The following is a 23981-nucleotide window of genomic DNA, read 5'->3' on the forward strand; positions in this document are numbered from 1 at the left end:
GCATCATTTTGGAGTTCCAGTAAACTCAATTTATCCTTTAAGGTGAGCCCAGTTCTACTCTTCCATCTCCAATTTGAAATTTCCTTCCATTAGCTTTGCGAAGAGTATGAACTCTGAATCTCATTTCCTTGCTCTTTTTTACAATGTACCCTTAAACGTATCCAAATCGTGACTGGACCGTATTCGTTAAGTTCACTTTGCACTACATAGTTCAGATATATTTTTCGTTCATAGATACGTGTATATGGCGTATCTAGACCGTACATGTATCCGACACGGGTACTATACGGACATACCCAATTTTTCCCCTATGCTGTTGGAAAAATAGTGAATTTCACTATTTATTCTAAACCAATTTAATTAAACGATTTTGAGTGGACGCACTTAAATTTATAATGATAAATATGAACTTGTATTCTTTGGTATTAAGAGCTACAAAACGTATATTTATCAGGTTAAATTAGTTATAGTGTGAATAAGAAATTGTCATTGTAAACGTGAAAACAATTTGAATTCTGGAATGTGTGATGACTTAACCAATTTGATTTTGTAACGTCAGATTCAATACGATTAAATTATGTAATGACAGATTTAATGAGATTAAATTTTGTAACCGTCGAATTCATTGTGTAACAGTCGTAACGTACGAAATGAAATTAATTCAGGTAACGGTCGTAACATATGGAACTTCATTACGTAACCGTTGGAACGGTCGTAACGTATGAAAATTCATTACGTAACCGTCGGAACTTATGATAAGAAATTCATTTCTGAATTCATGACAATTCATTTAGTGATCAGATTTCCTCTCTATAAATAGCGACTTATTCATTCATTCAAAAACACAATTTGAAATAGATTCAATCAGAGAACATCTCTCTAACAATCATCTCTCTCTCAAATTTGTTCTCTTCGTGATAGAAATGGTTCATTCAAGTTCGCTGAAATTCTTGTAGTAGTGCAGTTTTAAGGATTTGCAAGTCGTTGTATCCTAGAAGACTAGCGTCATTGAGTCCTTGCACATGTAGATGCGGCATAATTGTCTTAAGGACAGTGTGGTATCACACACGACTCGACTTTTCCTTCTATTCGTTTGGTATTGGTTGAGTTATCGTTTCCAGTTTTCTTAATCCTAAATTTTTGTTCCCGCATAGTTATTTTCTGATTTATGTTTATTTCAGAATTTAATTTATCATTTATATATTGAAATATCACCCCATTTTTATTTACAATTATAGAGATTGTATTTACAATCTTAATACAATTAGTAATATTGCTTATATAATGCGAGGAACCCTGAGGAGGATATCGATTGGCCTAAAGGATTGACGTTTCTATCGAAATTTGTTGACGTAGAAAATATTTACGAGATGGAATCGGTTGCTTACACGGATATTGCTTCCTACACGGATATTGATGCCTACGATATTAAATTGTTGCCGATGCATATATTTCATTCGGAAAATAAGTGGTTATAGTAATTAGCACTTATGAGTTATTTTTCATAATTAAAAACCGAAAGTGGTTATGTGAAAAATTGTTGAAATAAACAAAGAATCGACTTGAGTGTCGACAATGCATAAACATACTATTGTACCTATCTCAATCTCAAACAAAGAAAAATCTGAGAAGTTCAGTGAGATTCATTTGAGGAATGATATCACTAAAATTGTGATGGAAGGTGTTTAGACACCATGTGATATAAAAATCACTTCAAGTCCCTTGGTATCCAAGAAGGGCATGATTATGAATGTTGACGATATCATCATTATTGGTGATAATGACGATGTAAATAAACGGCAAGCTCTTGGAGATCAAAAACTAGAAGCACCAAGAGACTCCGACATGGAGAGTGCTGCAAGCAGTGAGTGGCCTACACTGCATGAGAACATGTCTGAAAGTCCGGGCATAGAAGAAATCAATGATTATGACTACGAAATAATGGACTTAGCATTGTGGTATGACCAAGCTAAATTTATGGATTGATCTCTAGAATGGAACTAATTTTTTAAATAAATTAATGTATGTTCCTAAAGGTCTTTATGAGTATAAACTCAATGCTGACAAGTTTGGTTTGTCCAAAAATAATATAGACTTATAGAGCCATGAGTGGTGGATTATTTAAAATGACAATTAGCAAGAAAATAAAGTTGGCTTTTTTCACATGTATGGCTGAGTCTTCTGAATTTATAACATGGATATATATTAATTATATGATGCCTTTAAACATACACAGTGTGAAACTTGGTTTGAGACAAAACCATAAAGATTATTTTGATGTATGTGATTTGAGATCAATACTAATGAGAGGTGGTAATTAATGTGTTATTATTACCAATTGTGTTTTAATGTGAGATTTAAAAACATCATGATTACATAATCACTAATAGATTCAAAACTAATGATGTGATAAATGTATGATTGTCAAAAAACACGGTAATAGATATGTCATGACATGCTTATCTTTGGATGATAAGATGATCAAGCTCATTAAATATGTGAAAATTTGACTTTCTTATCTTTGGATGATAAGATGATCAAATCCATTAAATATGGATATTGCTAATTTGAGCAAGCTAAACATATACATAAGTAAATCTTGGAGTTAAGCATTGACATGCAATTGCAAAAGAACTCAAGTACTTATAGTATATTTGTGATCATATAAATGGATATTTGAGACAAAAAAAGTATAGTACGTAATTGTATGTGTCTATACTAGGAGGTGTAGCAATGTACTTGAAATCCTTTAAACAAGCCATTAAATCATATCTACAATGTTGTCTGAGTGAGGTGCACCAGACAAATGTGGGGAGGAGACATAATGACTACATATGAGGATATACCAAGATAGATAAAACTCGTACATGCAATTTACATTTATTGTGAAAGACAATTTGTAATTGGCATGACACGGAGTAATATCTACAATGGTAAGTCTAGACACACTCGTCAAAGACATGATACAAATGACAACTACTCTCTATTAGAGTTATCTCTTTTGACTATATGAGGTCTAAGAATAATATTATCGATCAATTAACTAAATGGTTATAATAGAGAGATAGTTGATGAATCATCGAATGGAATGGGACTAAAGCCCATTGGAAATTAAAATATTTACAATGGACACCCAATAACTATGTTCAAAAGGGAAAATCAAATTGTAAAGATTAGTTCGGATCAATAAGGGAAGTTCCCCAAGTCCATCCTATGATGAAAAACAGTGATACTCGTGAGGAATGAGGTTAAGCCTAAAGCTTTTAGTGATTCTTATGCGTTGGAAATCCGAGCGGAGTAATGCAGGTTACTCTTAAATAAGAAATCACCTATGTAAGAGAGAAGTGTGGCCGCTTCTAAGGGAATTATTTAGGGCATAATTCTTATCAAACTCTTACAGAACCAGGTGTGTGTTCCATAGCCAAAACGGGCACAATAATGAGAACTGGAATGTATCAGGATGATTCCTGTGTAAGGTATGTCATCATTACACAAATGACAAATAGTTCAAAAACATCGCATCTACTATTTAGTTAGTAAAGTAAGTATATTTTCACAAGGGAAGGTTCAAAGGGTCAAACCTACATATCATATGCAGGTTTCAACCATAGAAATCTATCACCAAGTCCTATCGAGTCTTTGGTCGATAATTTCATTCATGTGGGGAATTGTTAGAAAAATAGTGAATTTCATTATTTCTTCTAAACTAATTTAATTAAAAGAATTTGAGTGGTGCACTTAAATTTATGATGATAAATATGAACTTGTATTCTCTGGTATTAGGAGCTACAAAACATATATTTATCTGGTTAAATTAGTTATGATGTGAATACGAAATTGTCAATGTAAACGTGAAAACAATTTGAATTCTGGAATGTGAGATGACTTAACCACTTTGATTTTGTAACGTCAGATTCAATACGATTAAATTATGTAATGACAGATTTAATGAGATTGAATTATGTAACCGTCAAATTCATTGTGTAACAGTCGTAACGTACGAAATGAAATTCATTGAGGTAATGGTCGTAACATATGGAAATTCATTACGTAACCGCTGTAATGGTCGTAACGTATGAAAATTCATTACGTAACCGTCGGAACTTATGATAAGAAATTCATTTCTGAATTCATGACAATTCATTTAGTGATCAGATTTCCTCTCTATAAATAGCGACTTATTCATTCATTCAAAAACACAATTTGAAATAGATTCAATCAGAGAACATCTCTCTAACAATCATCTCTCTCTCAAATTTGTTCTCTTCGTGATAGAAATGGTTCATTCAAGTTCGCTGAAATTCTTGTAGTAGTGCAGCTTTAAGGATTTGCAAGTCGTTGTATCCTAGGAGACTAGCGTCATTGAGTCCTTGCACATGTAGATGCGGCATAATTTTCTTAAGGACAGTGTGGTATCACACACGACTCGACTTTTCCTTCTATTCGTTTGGTATTGGTTGAGTTATCGTTTCCAGTTTTCTTAATCCTAAATTTTTGTTCCCGCATAATTATTTTATGATTTATGTTTATTTCAGAATTTAATTTATTATTTATATATTACAATATCGCCCCATTTTTATTTACAATCTTAAGACAATTATAGAATTGTATTTACATATCCATGCTTCATAGCTTTTGAAGTCACCCTGATTATCAATGCTTGAGCATGCAGTTATGATCTTATGAAGATTGCGGTGCCTCGTACTTCTTAATGCTTTGCATTCATCGATAAAACTCTTCACTGCTCCATGTTGTTGAAGATTAAATATCTTAACAGCAACCACCATTCCATCACCACTGATTGTTCCTTTGTATACTGAACCAAAACCTCCTGACCAATCAGATTTTTACAGAGAAACCATCAGTCAATTGAACAAATTCTGTTAAGAGACACCTGATTTCCAATCCTCATAAGTACGTGTTGTTTGGGGTCTATCTCTTGACCTTTTTTTGCCTTTGAACGTCTGGCAATGAAGCAACAAAGACCAATAGTTAATGCAATTGCACAATTTAGAGGAATTATCCCTTTTGCTGCAAGTACTCCTAGAGATGATTGAGGGTTTCTGCTTAAACATGCAGGGAGAAGTAAGTCTGGAATGCCACCACATAACTTTATCATTGCCGAGAACTGTGTTGGGAAAGTAGGGCGGCCTAATACAAGGCCGACGGATAAATGGTTATCCCATGATCTGACTTTTCCCACTCTTAGTGTGATTAGCAGAAATAGCAACAAAAAAGATGACACAATATTTAACGAGGTTCGACAATGTGCCTACATCCTCGAGGCAGTAGTAGTATTTTCTTCCACTATACTAAATAATAGGATTATAACAAACAACTCATTTTATACTAAGTTACTAACTAAAGTGGTAACACACCTCTCTCTCAAGAGGAATTTTCTTCTCACTAATTGAGACACTATTTCTCTCAATCAATCTAAGTGAGGAGCACACTACTACACAAACTCTCTACATTTGTATCTCTTCCTTAGGATATATTACTGCAATCTTTCATGTCTTTATATAGACAAATGGCTTCATGCATCATGTTATGCAACTCATACACGTAACATGCAATTGGAAGCAAAGTCATGTGTCTTCCTCATTTCATAATTCAATGTTTGTATGCTCATTAATGCATGTTTCCTCCATCTTCAAAAAAATTGATGCCACCTCCCACCTATTTTTATAGGTTTGTTTCTTCTCTTTCAAACTAAATTGCTCCCCCATGCTACAATAACACATGTTTTTCTCATGTAGCAAACCTCCACATGAATTTCTACCTCCAATTAAGGAGGAATTGATTCATCAATCTCTCCCTCCCGACTTAATTGGAGAGATGCGTTATTCCTGACACGCTTCTGCAAAACTCAAACTTCTCATTTGGTAATGACTTAATTATCATATTTGAACTATTATCATCTGTGTGAATTTTCTCAAGTTGTAGTTGCTTGGCTTCTAGCACATCACGTATCTAGTAATACCTCACATCAATTTACTTTTACTTCAAGTGAAAACTCGAGTTCTTACCTAGATAAATTACACTTTGACTATCATAATGCAAAACAAAATTTTATTGCTTATGGCTCAAATCTTGTAGAAATTCCTTCATCCATAAAATTTCTTTGCAATCTTCTGTAGCAGCTATGAACTCGGCTTTTGCAGTTGACAAAGCAATACATTTTTGTTGCTTTGATTTCTATGAGACAGCTCCCTTTGAAAATATAATCAGATATCCAGATGTAAACTTTCTCAAGTCAATATCTCCGGCTATATCTGCATTTGTGTAACCAATCGATTCAGGGTCTCCACTTCCAAAACATAAACCCATTCTGGAAGTACCTTTGACATATTTGAGAATCCACTTCACAGCATTCCAATGCTCTTTTCTTGGATTAGACAGATACCGACTAACTACACTAATGGTGTATGTTATGTCTGGTTGTGTGCACACCATATTGTACATCAAGCTTCCTACCACTGAAGCATATGGCATGTTTGCCATTTCTTCCTCCTCTTTCTTACTTGTAGGACACTGCTTTGAACTGAGCTTAAAGTGACTAGCAAGTGGATTAGCAACTGGACTTGCATTCTCCATGTTGAACTACTTCAACACCTTCTGGATATATTTTTCTTGTGATAACCACAACTTCTTATTATCTCGATCACAAATAATATTCATACCAAAAATCTGCTTTGCAGGTCCCAAGTCTTTCATGCAAAAAGACTTACTGAGCTCTTTCTTCAGTTTGCTAATCTTGTCACCATTTGGTCCTACGATCAACATATCATCAACATACAAGAGTAGTATGATGAAGTCATCACCTAAGAATTTCTTCACAAATACACAATGGTCTGAAGTTGACCTCTGATATACTTGTACCATTATCGCAGTGCTTGTTTTAGTCCATACAAACTATTTTTCAGTTTGCAAACTAGATTTTCTTGGCTTTTGACTTTCAATCCTTCTCGCTGCTCTATGTAAATTTCCTCTTCATGGTCACCATGAAGAAAAAATCCGTCTTCATATCAAGCTGTTCAATCTCCAGCTTTAAACTCGCAGCCAAACCAAGTATCACCCGGATAGATGTCATTTTCACCATAGGCCATAATTTTTTTCAAAGTCAATTCCCTTCTTCTGACTGAAATCTTTAACCAGCAGCCTTGCCTTGAATCTAGGTCGTGAGCTATTCTCCTCAATCTTTAGTCTATACACCCATTTATTTCTAAGTGCTCTTTTACCTTTCGGTAATTTCACCAGCTCATAAGTTTGGTTCTCATGCAAAGATTGCATCTCTTCTTGCATAGCTTCCAACCACTCCCCCTTGTGGTCATTAATCAGAGCTTCTTCATAAGACTCTGGTTCTCCTCCATCTGTGAGAGTAACGAACTCATTTGGAGGATATCTCTTTGAGGTTCTGTGTTCCCTGGTTGATCTGCGAGGGCCCTCTGCTTCTTCCTCATCATCAATTGTATCATCAACTGAACCATCAATCATTGCATCATCACCGGCATCACCGTCTTTTCTCCTGCTATCTTGCTTCTTCAACGGAGAAACTTTATCCGAACTGATCGAATATTCTCTAGGTTTCTTAGGCTTCTCAGTTTTCTGAGTACCATTGACGTTCTGATATTCGAAGAAGACAACATCTCTACTTCTGAAAATCTTCTTATTGACAAGATCCCACAGCCTGTACATGTATTCTTCATTTCCATATCCCAAGAATATGCATTCTTTCGTCTTGTTATCGATCTTCATTCTTTTATCTCTGGGAATATGAACAAATGCTTTGCAGCCAAATATGTTTAAATGATTGTATGAGACATCCTTTCCAGTCTAAAACCTTGTTCGGCACATCAACATTCAATGGAGCTAAGGGAGAAAGGTTGATCACATTAACCGTAGTCATTAGAGCTTCACCCCATAAACTCTTTGGCATGAGATAACATTGTTTTGATTCTTTCAACAATTGTTCTATTCATCCTCTCGGCCACTCCGTTATGTTGAGGAGTCTTCAGAACAGATCATTCATTCCTAATTTCGTTACTTTTGCAGTAGTGTCTGAACGCCCCCATGTACTCTCCCTCGTTATGGATGTGAATGCATTTTAGAGTTCTGTCGGTTTCCCGTTCAAATTTGGCATGAAATTGCTTGAATACTTCTTGCACTTTATCTTTAGTCCTTAGTGCATAAGCACATACCTTTCAGGAATGATCATCAATGAAGGTAATGAAGTATCTTGCACCTCCCAGAGTACTTGTGGTCATGGGACCACACACATTAGAATGTACAACATCCAAAACATTGGATTTCCTTAAGGCATGGAAACGATGGAATGCCGCTCAGTGTTGCTTTCTAGCCAAAGTGTGTACATGATTTTAGAGAAATATCTTTAATATTAACCCTAGTCAATACTTCTCTTTTGGCTATAATAGAAAGTCCATTCTCGCTGATATGACCGAGCCGCTTATGCCATAGCCCTACCGGCGAATCTTCTCCAAGTGTAACTGCATACCCACTACATACTTTTCATATGTCATGTAGAGAGTGTTCTCCTTCTTTCCTTAGGCTATAATTTCTAGACCTTTACTGAGCTTTCACTTTTCATCACCAAAGACGTTTGTGCAGCCTTCATCATCAAGTAGCCATGTGGAGATCAAATTGAGATGCATGTCTGGAACATGTCTCACATCCTTGAGAACCATGCAGTGACATGTGTTGGTTTCAAGTGACATATCTCTTCTTCACACAACCTTGAACATCTTATCATTTCTCATATTGACGTTACCGAAGTGTCCGGTATTGTAGGATGTAAAGAACTCCCTTCATGAGGTTACATGAAATGATGTGCCAGAATTGACGACCCAACATGTATCTTGAGATGTCATATTAACATGACCATCTCCAAAAATGATGATTACCTCATCTCCGTATGAGGTAGCAGCTGTATCTTTGGTACCACCTTTCTCAGCTAGCTCTTCTTTGAGCTTCCTGCACTCATTCCTCATGTGATCTTTTTTGCCACAATGATAACATTTGATGTTCTTCTTTGAGTTGGACTTCCCCCTTGTTGGACTCCCCCCTTGACTGATCGTTTGCTTTCCCTCAGTTGTGGAACTTTCGACTACTTCCATGGTTGTCGGTGACGAGGGCTTCTGACTCAGTCGATATTCCTTGCTCTTTCCTCCTTGCTTTTTCGTTGAACATGTTGTCTTTTACAATACTTAGTGTAAGAACACCTTGAGGAGCTGAGTTGCTTAATGACACCACCAAGGTGCCTAGCTGTCTCGCAACGAGCTTAGTAACAATAGTGCTTGCAACTCATCATCAAGCACCATGTTCATTTTCGTCAATTGATTCACCATGCCTTGGAATTTGCTCAAGTGTTCCAAACCACTACGACCATCCATGTACTTTGTGTTCACCAACCACTGAATAAACGAGGCTTTGTTTTGTGTAGTCTTTTGCTCATACATGGACTCAAGTTTTGTCCACACTAAGTAGGCATTGGTTTCTTTGGTTTCTTGCACCACATGATGAAAAACATTTTCATCAACCCATTGACGAATTCCTGCAACAACGTTTCTGTTCAGGATGCTCTATTCCATGTCAGTCTTGCCTGCTGGCTTCTCTCCACCATTTTGAAAAGGCTCATACATATCATTGCCGTAAAGGATGTCTTCTATTCTGGGCTTCCAAATGGAGTAATTTTACAATGTCAACTTAACCATTGTTGTCGATGATGACGACGATTCTGCCATCTTGATCACCACCAGATGACACGAACGACGAGCGTCGGGCTCTGATACCACTTGTTGGGAAAGTAGGGCTGCCTAATACAAGGCCGATGGATAAATGGTTATCTCAGGATCTGACTTTTCTCACCCCTGGTGTGATTAACAGAAATAGCAACAAAAAAGATGACACAATATTTACGAGGTTCGGCAATGTGCCTACGTCCTCGGGGCAACAATAGTATTTTCTTTTACTATACTAAATGATGGGATTATATTAAATAACTCACTCTAAACTAACTAAAGTGGTAACACACCTCTCTCTCTCTCTCTCTCTCTCTCTTAAGAGGAATTTTCTTCTCATTAATTGAGACACTCTTTCTCTCAATCTCTCTAAGTGAGGATCATACTACACAAACTCTCTACGTTTGTATCTCGCCTTGGGATATATTTGCTACAATATTTCATGCCTTTATATAGTCAAATGGCTTCATGCATCATGTCATGCAACTCATGCACGTAACATGCAATTGGAAGCAAAGTCAAGTCTTCCTCATTTCATGGTTCAATACTTGCATGCTCATTAATGCATGTTTCCTCCATCTTAAAAAATTACTGCCACCTCTCATTTATTTTTATAGGTTTGTTTTTTCTCTTTCAAACTAAACTGCACCCCCATGCTACAACAACACATACTTTTCTCATGTAGCAAACCACCACATGAATTTCTACCTCCAATTAAGGAGGGACTAACCCATGATACATCAGTTGCATTTGAAAAAATCCCTTCTTTAGGCAACTCACCTTCAAGATGGTTGTGAGAAAGATTTACATGCTTAAGAAATCCAAGCTGCTTAAAAAATTCAGGAACAGTACCAAATAAGTTATTTCCCGAAGCATCTATTTCCTCAAGGGCTCTTAATTGTTTAAGAGAATATGCAATTGATCCTTCAAATTCATTATCTTTCAAATAAAGACGTTCCAAACTAACACAGTTGCCAAGGGTTGTGGGGATCTCTCCTGATAACTTGTTTCCTAATACATCTAGCTCTACCAGTTGCACCAAATTACCCACTTCATCTGGGAGTGAACCAGTCAAGTTATTGTTAGACAGAGTCAACAAACTAGAAAGGGATTTAATCGACAGTATCTCTCTAGGTATCATGCCATTTAGACTATTACTAGAAAGATTGAGTATCAGTAGATTTTGGCAACTTCCGAGACTTGGCGGTATACTTCCCTCAAACATGTTCCCCTCCTTGAAGAGCTTTGACAGCGAAGTCAAGTTGCCTAAGGAGGATGGGATTGACCTAGAAAGTTTGTTAAGATTAAAGAGCAGTCCCATTAACTTCTTAAGCTTCCCAATTTCTTCAAGGAGACTCCCTCCCATATTGTTGTCTCCCAGATTCAGCTTGGTCGAGTTTACAAGATTTACAATGCTGACAGGGATGCTTCCATGTATCAAATTGCTGAAGAGACTAAACAATCTCAGTTTGGTCGAAAGGTTTCCTATGGACTCTGGGATTTCTCCTCATAAATGATTTTGAGTATAACTCAACACCTCAAGCCTAGTACAATTAGCCAGGAAAGTGAGAGAATTCAAATCACCAGTTTTCCCATTTCCCAGTAAATTGTCATCGAAATTTATTCTGACCAACCTTTCCAAGCTTCCAAAATACTCAAAAAGGAACTTTCCGGTAAGACCATTTTCAGCAAAATCAAGAAGCTGGAGTCTCGAAGCATTTGACAATGATACAAGAATATTTCCTGTGATTTGTTGACAACACCAGCAAAAACTTAAAGATTTGGAAGAGTTATGCCAACATTTTGTGGCAGCTCTCCATGCATGTGGTTTACAGTGACAGTGTGTTGTGCGGAAGCGTAACAAACAATAATATTGATATGAAACAATAAAAAAAAATACAAAAACACAATGATTTATAGTGGTTCACCCAATCAATGTGATTGAACTACGTCCACTCTCGGAGCCGGCAAATATTCCACTATGATCAAATATGAGAAACAAACAACTAGAGTTAATAATAACTCTCTCCACCAAAACCCAATACACCCAAAACTATTAGTTCTCTCTTTAATCAATAGAGAAGAAGAGTAATACTTACTTCTCAATTACAATATATAACAGCCCCAACAACTAAGCTCTTAAAGCTTCAAATTTAGATAGCTACGTCACCACCACAAAGAGAAAATACAGTAGGAGTATTCAAGTATATGGCTGCAATTATGCTTCTCTTCATCTCTTTTCTAACTCTCTGTGTGGCTGCTTAGCAAGCCATATATATATATGTGTGTCTTCAAGGTATAATTAACCTAGGACATGTGCTGCTCATATGATCAACTTGGGCAAAACCCATTATTTGTAAGCCAACACCGACAATCTCCACCTTGGATTCACATCATATATAGCCTCGACAATGAACCTATATCATAAGAAGAATATCATACCTCAATTTTCCGCTCCGACTTCCCTGTAGGGACTCAAATGCTACGAACACCAATCAAGTTCAAGTAGTGCTTGAACTTGCTCAATGGAACCGACTTTGTCAACATATCAGCGGGGTTGTTTTCAGTTCCCACTTTTTGGAGTTCTATGTCACCATCCTCCACCAATTGACGAATCTTGTGAAATCTGACATGAATATGCTTAGTACGATTATGAGTAACCTGATTCTCTGCTAAATAAATAGCACTTTGACTATCACAATAAACATCCACATAGTCTTGAACTGCACCCAAGTCCTCAAGCAAGCCACGAAGCCAAAGAGTTTCTTTTGCACCCTCTGTTACAGCCACATACTCAGCTTCTGTAGTCGACAAAGAAATAGTATGTTGCAAATTCGACTTCCAACTCACTGCTCCACTAGCAAGAGTAAATACATAAGCTGTAGTTGATATGCACTTATCCAAATCACCTGCGTAATCAGAGTCTACATATCCAACAACACACTGATTCATCATATCCTGCTAAAACACTATTCCAACATCTACAGTACCAAGAATATACCGTAAAATCCATTTTACTGCTTCCCAATGGCCTTTATCTGGATTATGCATATATCTACATACCACACTTAAGGCATGTGAAATATCTGGTCTAGTACACACCATAGAATACATCAAGCTACCAACAACACTAGCATACGTAACTTTAGCCATATATTTTTTATCATCATCAGTGCTAGGAGATATAGAAGAATTAAGCTTGAAATGAGAAGCAAGAGGTGTACTTACAGGTTTTGTTTTATCAACCATACTAAACCGATGTAGTACCTTCTTCAAATACTGTTTCTATGACAACATACATTGCCTTTAGATATGTCTCGTTCAATTTCCATGCCCAAAATCTTCTTTGCTTCTCCTAAATCCTTCATCTCAAATTCACCACTCAATTGTGACTTTAATTTATCTATCTCCACCTTGCTCTTAGATGCAATCAACATATCATCAACATATAAGAGTAAATAAATGAAAGTCTCATCCTGTAGCTTGCGAAAATAAACACATGGATCATAAAGACTCCTAGTGTACTTCTGACCAAACATAAACTTATCAAATCTCTTGTACCACTGCCTAGGAGACTGTTTTAGGCCGTATAATGATTTCTGCAGTTTACAAACCCATTTTTCCTTACCAGCAACTTTTAAACCATCTGGCTGACTCATATAGATCTCCTCATTTAATTCACCATGTAAAAATGCAGTTTTAACATCAAGTTGTACTAACTCAAGATCAAACTGTGCAACTAAGGCTAAAAGAATACGAATAGAAGAATGTTTCACAACTGGAGAAAATACCTCATTGTGGTCTATTCCTTCCTTTTGTGCATAGCCCTTAGCTATCAATCTAGCCTTGTACCGAGATTCCTCCTTCTTGGAAAAAACCCACTTGCAACTAACTACTCTCTTCCCATGTGGTAACTGAGCCAACTCCCAAGTCTTGTTCTTATAAAGAGACTTCATCTCCTCACCCATGGCCTTTTCCCACTCCACTTTATCTGCATGTATTACAACTTCTTCATAAGTAGTAAGAATTTCTTCTTCGGTCATCGGAAGTGCATAAGTCACCATATCATTAAGCCAAGCTGGCTTTGGAGCATTCCTCTTTCCTTTTCTCAATGCAATAGGTTCATCTTGCTACATAGACTCTTGGGTTTGAGCCTCTACTTCAGTACATGTATCTCTATTAGTTGAATAATCAACTGTATGTTTTTCCGAATCACCTAGAGCTTCATTAACATTTTTCTCAAGCTCCACCTGCTTCGAGTTCTTTATGGTCATCTTCTGATTTTCAGAATTATTCTGCTCACTCTGATTAATCATAGCAGTCTCATCAAATGTAACATCTCTGCTCACAATAATCTTTCTCGTATCTGGACACCATAGTCTGAATCCTTTCACATCGTCACTAAAGCCAAAGAAAATAGCTTTCTTTGCTCTAGGATCAAACTTGCTTTCCCTGACATGATAATAAGCAGGACATCCAAAAATATGTAAGTAATGATAATCAATAGCAGGTTTTCCAGACCATATCTCCATAGGAGTTTTGCCCTCATTTGCAGCTATATGCAACCTGTTAATAAGGTGGCATGCATATGTAACTTCCTCTACCCAAAACTCTTTGCCTAATCCAGCATTAGACAACATACACCGAACCTTTTCTAACAAAATCCGATTCATGCATTCTGCTACTCTATTTTGCTGCGGTGTTCCTCTAACTATGAAGTGCCTCACAATGCCCTCATCTTGACACAATTTCAAGAACGGATCAGACTTGTACTCACCACCATTATCTGACCTGAGCCTCTTAATTTTCCGACCGGTCTGAGTCTCAATCATCTTCTTCCACTTCACAAATATATCTAAGACTTCATCTTTATGCTTCATGGTGTACACCCATACTCTTCTAGAGAAGTCATCAACAAAAGTAACATAATACCGCTTACCTCCCAAAGATGTAGTCTTTGTAGGTCCCCATACATCTGTGTGAACATAATCTAAAGCTCCTTTAGTCTGATGAATTGATGTACCAAATTTCACTCTAGTCTGCTTTCCCAAAAGACAATGTTCACAAAATTCCAATTTGCAAGTCTTTGCACCTTTCAACAAGCCTTGCTTCACCAATCCCTGCATAGCTTTCTCACCAGCATGTCCAAGACGCATATGCCATAATTTGGTAGTGTCTGTATCATCTGTAATCTCAGAAACTGCTGTTTCACTTGTCAATGTACTACCCTGTAGAAAATACAAGTTTCTTTCTCTAGTACCCTTCATTATCATAAGTGAACCAGAAACAACTTTAGTAACACAATTCCTCAATATAATTGTGTGCCCTTTTGACTCCAAAGTTCCCAAAGAAATCAGATTTTTCTTCAAATTCGGAACATACCGAACGTTTGTCAATTCTCTAACACTCACATCATGCATCTTGAGACGAACTGTACCAAGCCCTCTAGTTCTGCAAGGACTATCATTACCCATAAAAACTAATCCACCATCCAATTCTCTCAAAGTAGAGAACCATTCCTTGTTAGGACACATGTGGTGGGTACAACCCGAATCCATTATCCACCTATCAGAATAATCAAGTGCCAATAAGCTTGCCAAATCAATCTCAATGTCTTCGAAGTAATCTGCACTCAAAGCAAAATCAAAGTTATCATCATCTTCGCTTTTCGCCACATTCACTTCTGGGCCTTTCTTGTCTCTAGTCTTCAACTTGGGACAATCTTTCTTCCAATGCCCCTTTTGACGATAGAATGCACATTCATCTTTTGCAAGAAATTTACTTCTTGACTTGGAACGAGATTTACCTCTTTTTCCACTAAACTTTTTATCATCTAATCTACCTCTTGCTATAAGTGCTTCACCCGACACTTTATCTAATTGCTTCTCCTTCTTTCTACACTCATTATTAATCAATGAATTGTAGACATCATCAAATTTCACTTCATTCTTTCCATGCAACAATGTTGTTATCAAATGCTCATACTCGTCAGGAAGAGAATTAAGCAAACACAAAGCTTTATCCTCATCATCAATTTGAACTTCTAAATTAACCAAATCTGCAAGTATCTTATTGAAATCACTGATGTGTTCAGTCATAGAAATACCTTGTTTGTAGTTGAACCGGAAAAGCCTCCTCTTCAGGTGAAACTGAGTTTCTGCACTCTTGACCATGTATTGATCTTCTAGTTTCTTCCATAACTCATTTGCTGAAGTTTCCCTCATAATAGAGAACTTTTGATCGTTTACAAGGCACAATCGAATAGAACTACAAACCCACTTATTAATCTGTTTCCACTCTGAATCAGTCATGTCATCTGGTTTGTCTTCAAGAGCAATATCTAATTCTTGTTGACACAAGACATCCATCATCTCACACTGCCACATGCCAAAATTATTTGTTCCATCAAACTTTTCAACTTCAAATTTGGCATTGCCAATTGATGGTCTAGCCCACGAAGAACCTGAAGTCCCTTTCTTTTTCTTCTCACCGTCAACATTATCGTCAACCATGACTTCCAAACAATATCAATATCAATCCCAATTCGGAACCTGCTCTGGCACCAGTTTGTTGTGCGGAAGCGTAACAAACAACAATATTGATATGAAACAATAAAGAAAAAGAAAACACAAGGACACAATGATTTATAGTGGTTCACCCAATCAATATGATTGAGTTACGTCCACTCTCGGAGCCGGTAAATATTCCACTATGATCAAATATGAGAAACAAACAACTAGAGTTAATAATAACTCTCTCCACCAAAACCCAATACACCCAAAACTATTAGTCCTCTCTTTAATTAATAGAGAAGAAGAGTAATACTTACTTCTCAATTACAATATATAGCAGCCCCAACAATTAAGCTCTTAAAGCTTCAAATTTAGATAGCTACTCACCACCAGCAAGAGAAAATACAGTATGAGTATTCAAGTATATGGCTGTAATTATGCTTCTCTTCATTTCTTTTCTAACTCTCTGTGCGGCTGCTTAGCAAGCCATATATATATATGTCTTCAAGGTATAATTAACCTAGAACATGTGCTGCTCAAATGATCAACTTGGGCAAAGCCCATTATGTGTAAGCCAACACCGACAACAGTGAAGTAGTATAATGAGGAGATATTGTAGATTGAAGAAGGAACCGTACCAGATAGATTATTCAACGCAAGTACGAAATTTCTCAAACTTGTCAGACCCCCTAGCTCACTGGGTATGCTTCCATGGAGATTGTTCTGACCGAAAGAAAATGCATGCAAAGAAGAAAAGTTTCCAAACCAAGCTGGGACACTGCCTGTAAGATTGTTTGCGTCAAGCCATAGATGAGTTAACTCCAATAGTGAACTGAGATGGTCTGGAATTGGCCCAATAAGTCCATTGTCCCCAAGGTCGAGGACTCTGAGTTGCGAACAATGAGATATATTAGCTGGAATATTCCCCCGCAAGGAATTGCCAAGTAGGTTGAGCTGTTGCAACTTGCAAGTGGTGTAGACGGCCCAATTCTTGTGGAATTCCACCATGAAATTTGTTGTTTGTGAGGTTGAGTTGAGTAAGATAAGTAAGATTTCCTATTGAAGGTGGTATGGAGCCTTCTAGGTTTTTAGCCTCCAGGTCCAAAATGATGACTCGGTTGTTGGTTGTGTCACATGTAACGCCTATCCAATTGCAGAATTGGATGGAATAATTCCATGAGCTCATGATATGGTAAGGATCCTTGGTTATGCTTCTCTTGAAATCTAGTAATGCCAGGAGATCGGATTCGTTTCTGAAAGTAGGCAGTGTTGCAAATTCAAGAACCTTGCTCATGCATATTAGAATGAATAGTTAAAGTTTGAACAAAGTCCGCCTACCTTAAGTAAGTGATTGCTCCATACTGTTTTGAATGCAGGTTTTTGGAACTCAGTAATGAAAGCCAAGTTGCATTTGCACAAATATGATGGGATTCGATCTCTTTACTATTGTATCACTAGTTAAGCAAGAAGCGCGCTAATATAGTGATGCTTCAAGATTTCGTTTGTGTTGTGGAGATAATTAGGTACACTACTAGACTCAAGGTTCTAAAAAACGTTAGGCGGTATGCAGGCGGACAGCCACCTCCTAGCGCCTAGACGGTTAGGCGGCCTCTTAGGCAGCGCCTAGGCGGTTTCGAATTATTAAATGTTTATTTATTTTTATACATATATTTAAATTATTTTAATGATTAAAAAGATATAATGATGTTTAATATTAATTTTAAAAATACTTAAAATAGTCTAAATTCACATAACTTAAGTAGAAAGTTCATAACAAAATATTTGAAGAAAAGATAAATAATGAAACAAATGCAATAATACTAAATATCAATTTCTTTCTCTCCAAATTATTTCCTAACTCATTCAATATCAGACTCAAACTTAATATTCATATTTCTTTCCTCATCTTCTGTTGATGAGATTCAGTTTTCATAAAATAGACAAAAAGTTAGAGTTGCGGCCTCTTTTAGTTTTTTTTTTAATGTCAAATGATGGTTGACCGCCTAGGACTAAATATGGCTGATTAGACCGCCTAGGACTGAATATGGTCGCCTAGACCGCCTAGGACTAAATAGGGCCGCCTAGGACCGCATGGGGCTGATAGGACTGAATAAGGCCGCATAGGACCGCCTAGAACCGCCTAAAACCGCTTAGGCGGCCGCTTAATTCACAAAACGCCACAGATGGCCGCCGAGGCAAAAAGTGTGGCGGTGGGTGACCTTCTAGCGCCTAGACGGCCACCTAGACCGCTTTTTAGAACACTGACTAGACTATTTGTTGGGGAGCATTAATACTAGAACTTAGTTTTGCATTATAGAGATTTGATATTTGGTTGGGACATGGTAAGTGATAAAGTAATTTGGGGTTTACATTCAAAACCAATTGGCAATAGATAGAGTAACTCAAACTCTTATAAACTCACATGCAATGTCTCAATTCTCAATGTTTGATGTATATTCTCAACACACCTCCACACGTGTGTCGAATTTTCAAGTCATACACGCAGACAACATTTTGGATAACGTGAAATATGTGTGGTCATTTAGGCTTCACACGTGGACGTGGGTAACCTGGTCTGATACTATGATAAAGTGATGTAAGATTTACATCCAAAATTAATTGGTAATTGATAGAGTTTGGTCGTGTCATTGAGTGCACATGTTTATGGTGCATGTCATTTTCAAGGATTATTTTAAAGTCGGTTCTTTCTGGGTGTCAATGTAATGGGGAGGTTGTCTCTGCAAATATGTCAGAGGTTTTGGTATGTAATGCTATTGGAGCAGTTCTCTTCTTGAGAGTGACAGCAAGTAAGTTATCGACGACTTCTAGAATCAGTCTTGATTTGTTCAGGATTTGGCTTTCTTGGCTCATGTCTATTGCTTCTTGTGGTTAACAGTGTTGGTCGAACGAAGTGTGTGAATTTTTTTCCACCACCAAGTGTTCTTTTGTAATTGTAATCTTGTTTGGTGCAATATATATTTACTTCTTCTCAAAAAAAATTAGTATGTAGGTTAATACTATTACAATTTTTTGATACGAGGTTTATATTGTGACCTGGCGCAGATCTAGGGGGTTTGTGGGGGGACTCAAGTCCCTTCAAGAATTTGGGAAATAATTAACTAAGTATATGTCATATGTTTATATGGTGTAGTTTTGTATGTTTGGTTTTGAAGTTTTATTAATATCAAGCCCACCCAAAATCAAATCCCAACAAATGCAATTTTTTGTGTCTATTTTTCCATTTACTTCCAATCTTCCTTGATTTATTCAACATGTAATTAATTTATTTTATTTTCATTGGGCATTAATTTTGATTAAGCTCTTTGATCAATTCCAAAAATATCTATTTGTATTCGACTAAACTTATGATAATTATGGATAGATTGCTATTTTCACATCAAGGTATACATCTAATACATTATAATTAAATATTTTATGCTCTATAAATTTCTATTATTTTGTTGGTTGAGTAAAAAAATTCAATTCTCCGCCCCCGACTGTGACAATACATTGACTGACTCCTCATGCGTGTAAGAATTCAGAGGCTACTAAACTTGCTGGCAAATCAACGGCGAATGTTCCAATCAACTAGAAGGACCATAACTTTCTTTGGTCTATGATAATTTTTCTGGTCATTTCATTTGCACATTATCCTGCATTATCTTCATAACTACCCCGTGTTCTTTAAACTTGTTTGACCCTCAGACTTGTACAGGCTTTTTACATAACCAATTAGGAATAGAATCAAGAACTGCGTAGTTTTGTGCCTACGTTGGTATAACCGGCCGTCTCACCTTATCCTCCTTGTGAACTCAAATAGCTAGAGAGCAGTGTCGAAGAGTAAGTTTGTAGCTTGGTTTCTTGTTCAAATCGATCGATGCTTAAATTACTAATCTTCATGGTGTTCGAGAATCCTATGCATTCTGGTTTAAGTACTCAGAAGAACTTGTTCAGACAACAAATCGCAAATTAAAAAGAGTATAATGTTTTGGCACGATTCAATATTCCATGCCTTTTTTTATATAACATTTGATAACGACTGGAAACTGTTAGGCTGTTACCATTAGTCCATTACTAACAAGGTACGTAGAGACATCTCATCTACCATGGCATTTGGCATAAGATATGCCAAGTGAGCCAAGTGAGCACCTAATAATGGCATAGAGGTTACCTCATCCAAGCCAAATGGCCAATGCATCTATCAATCAATTATTCATGATTACTTGCCATGAAGTCACTAACGTCGGCATTAATTAGTTGGTATCTTCTAGAGGGACTGTTTATGGAGTTATTTTCACTCCCAAAAATTCTTGTCTCTCTTATATATTGCATTATTGCTAACTGCTCTGTAGCTTATGCATGTATCGGTTTCTTGTGTCATCTCTTTTATATAAGCACATTTATGTGAATCAAGAGCTAAATATGTTTGTTGTAGAATGTTTTGTTCAAATTTCGTTACACGTAAATGAACGTATGAAAATCAAAATAACCAAAAACGTTCTGCTTATGAATATTCTTGAATGGAACGTACAATTGTCAGGTGAAAGGACCTGGTCCAGGTAATCTGGTAAAAGGAAATTGCGTGGTGGTGACTAGCAAGCCGCCGGAGAATAAATTATTTTGGCCCCCAAATTCTCCCATATATAACAACATAAGAGAATAAGGAACAAAGACAGACAATTCCTGAATTCCATAATTCATTTGCTTTGTTTTGATCACGCATGCAGTCTTGACCCCAAAAATAAATAAAGAAGAAGAACGAGAAGAAGAATTCGAAGCTTCATACAGTCAAACCTATAGGGACCAAGAAGTGGATGCATGAGAAGGAAATAGTCACAAGAAGCCAAGAACATGGCAAGTTGCTTAATAAATGGGCAACGATCCCCAATCAACCCCATACTTGATGTGCCCTTTTTTATGGTTTGGAAATTGGAATCTACAACCATATGGAAGAAATTTTATGGAGATTACAGGATTGAATCTCGTGGCGTACATCCTGCTTCTCAGATGTTGCTGCATCAACATCATCTTCCAAGTATTACCTAGTCATTTCACTCATTTGTGTTCAACACTTCAACATCACTTTCATCGAAGATAAAACTTATGACAGATCAAAGTATATCTTTAAATAGCACAGAACCAAATTTTAGATTACTAACAAAGAATTAGCATAAAATAAACTAATCACAAAAACAAAAATTAACGTAACAATAATTTATAATCATCACTATCTTGAAAGCAATTCAACTCAAGCTCCTAGCTGGCTTATCATGTCACTCAAGAAAGCTCCTGTGTAAACTGAAAAGTATGAGGTTGGTCACAAATGGCCACGTGAGGTACCTTCCTATCTTCTATAAAGCCATTGAATACAAATGCAGCTACTAAGAGCATCTCTAACAAATTATGCATTTTAAAAAATAATTACTAAATTTTTACTCAAACAATTTTTCTATCACATTCTCTAAAATAGAGAAAGAAATGAAAAAGGATAGATGATTCTTCATATTTACAGGATTTGGCAAAAAATTTGTATAACCAAATATTAAATGTTACACTTTCTCCAACAATTCAAACTTAGATTACAACTAATTAAAAATATGAAAAATTTATTGTAAGTTAATAATATAAGAATATATAATACTTTATGGTAATAATTAATGATAAAATTGAATATATTTTTTATTGTAATAAATAAGAAATCTGTAAAATAAGAAAACTGTTGAAAGTTAAACATGAATATTTTAAAAATTTTAAAATTTATTTTTTTATTTTAAAGCAAATATGAAAAAGTTGTTCCAATGATCTACTACCTTTCTCAACATAAAATAAGATCATTGAAAAACAAGTGCCAACCACCATCATCATTGTAACATCGATGCTCCTTCATCATTTTTTATATGCATGCATACAAACAGTGCTTCTTGGATTTCGCGTGTTGTAGGCGGCTTATCAATTTATTCAGCATTCGACTCTTTCCCAAAAGTCGCATATTGACTGCTTCAAAACCAGACGCATAGTAACCGAAGTAGCCTGCCAGACTCTTTGTATAAGCGCGTGTGGTCTTCATTAACTTCGGTCTATTATTCGCCACGAAAGCCTTTCTAAAGATATATTCCTTCACAGCATTCACTTCTTCTTCCATGCAGCTCTGATGATGAGCAGCCGAGTCGACAGTCGCCTACTCAGCCTGGTTAAGTTCCATATCTTCTGCACTTTATCACTTGTTGCAATCATCTTCATCATATATGAAGACGGTATCATATATAAGGATTCCCAGAACTCGGTTGAGTTGAAAGATGAAGCTGTTTCTCAGGTGCTGCAGACTCATAATATTGAACGACAGTTCATCAAGTCTGATGCACCTAGCAAAGCGCTGCGTTCTATGCAAGAAGAGGTTCTAGATGTCGTTGAAGTTGATACAGAAGACACAAGTCCTGTTGTTGCTCCTTTCAATGTTACTGAAGAAGAAAGAATCAGCTGGTTTAAGGGAAAGCTGCCCCAGTTTGTGATTTTTGATTCAGACGAGAAGGCACTGCAGTTTCATGGTAGAGTTCTTGAATTCTTTGACCATGAGTGTGAGACTCAGTTCTTCATGACATGGATTTCACCAGTGAGGTCTTTTGGAAGCAGAGAAGTCCTATCGCTGGAGAGTGTATTCAGAGCTCATCCTCGCGGGTGTTTGATGATTCTCTCGAGAACCATGGACTCGAGGCGAGGTTATAGGCTTCTGAAGCCGCTGCAGGATCGCGGCTACAAAGTTCATGCAGTGACACCAGACTTGTCATTTCTGTTCAAGAACACCCCAGCTGAGGCCTGGTTTGCTGAGATGAAGAAAGGTAACAGAGACCCTGGTGAGATTCCATTAGCTCAGAACCTGTCTAATTTAATGAGACTAGCAGTTATATACAAGTATGGAGGTGTGTACCTGGACACAGATTTCATCGTCACGAAATCATTTTCCGGGTTGAGGAACTCAATCGGTGCACAAAGTATGGATGCAGAATGGAAACACTGGACCAGGCTAAATAATGCAGTTCTGGTGTTTGATATGAATCATCCTCTGCTGCTCAAATTCATTGAGGAGTTTGCCTTGACTTTTGATGGGAATAAATGGGGTCATAATGGACCCTATCTTGTTTCCAGAGTGGTCCAGAGAGTGGAGAACAGACCTGGATATAACTTCACAGTTCTGCCTCCTTTGGCTTTCTATCCGGTGGATTGGACTAGAATCGGGGGCTTGTTTAAGAAGCCGAAAAACCATGCTGATACTAAATGGATTAAAGTGAAGCTGCTTCAGCTTAGTAGAGAGACTTACGGAGTACACCTATGGAACAAGCAAAGTAGCAGAGTACAGATCGAAGAAGGAAGCATTATGCAGAGATTGATCTCCGATCACTGCGTTATCTGTAAAGGCATATATAGTTCATAAAACAGTCTTTGTAACAAGAAATTGATGAAGTTTCTTCAATCTGTGGCGAAGTCACAGACTGGAGATTGACACCCTCCTATCTGGTGGTGTACTCTGTTCAGCAATTTTAGATAGAAAAACAGTGAAAGGTCTATCATTTTTTGTATCATTCAGAACTTTTTCATCTTGTTCTTCCTGGGGAATTTTATGCTCCAGTGTAATTAAATCATCAATCCATTGTAAATCTCGGATTCTGTAAGCAAATAAAAATATATACATCCTGTCTGGATATGTTTATGCTTA

At 36.8% G+C, this 23981-nt stretch overlaps 1 protein-coding gene across 1 annotated transcript; it reads left to right on the plus strand.

Moving 5' to 3' along the window:
* The first annotated feature begins 22104 nt into the window (after window positions 1-22104).
* On the plus strand, window positions 22105-23969 carry LOC126798031 (uncharacterized). The gene has a single exon (XM_050524849.1). It carries the CDS (start codon window positions 22422-22424, stop codon window positions 23697-23699), a length of 1278 nt encoding a protein of 425 aa, XP_050380806.1. The 5' UTR covers window positions 22105-22421; the 3' UTR covers window positions 23700-23969.
* The last annotated feature ends 12 nt before the right edge of the window (window positions 23970-23981 follow it).

The sequence above is a fragment of the Argentina anserina genome, chromosome 6 (genome assembly GCF_933775445.1).
Source record: "Argentina anserina chromosome 6, drPotAnse1.1, whole genome shotgun sequence".
Lineage (NCBI taxonomy): Eukaryota > Viridiplantae > Streptophyta > Magnoliopsida > Rosales > Rosaceae > Argentina > Argentina anserina.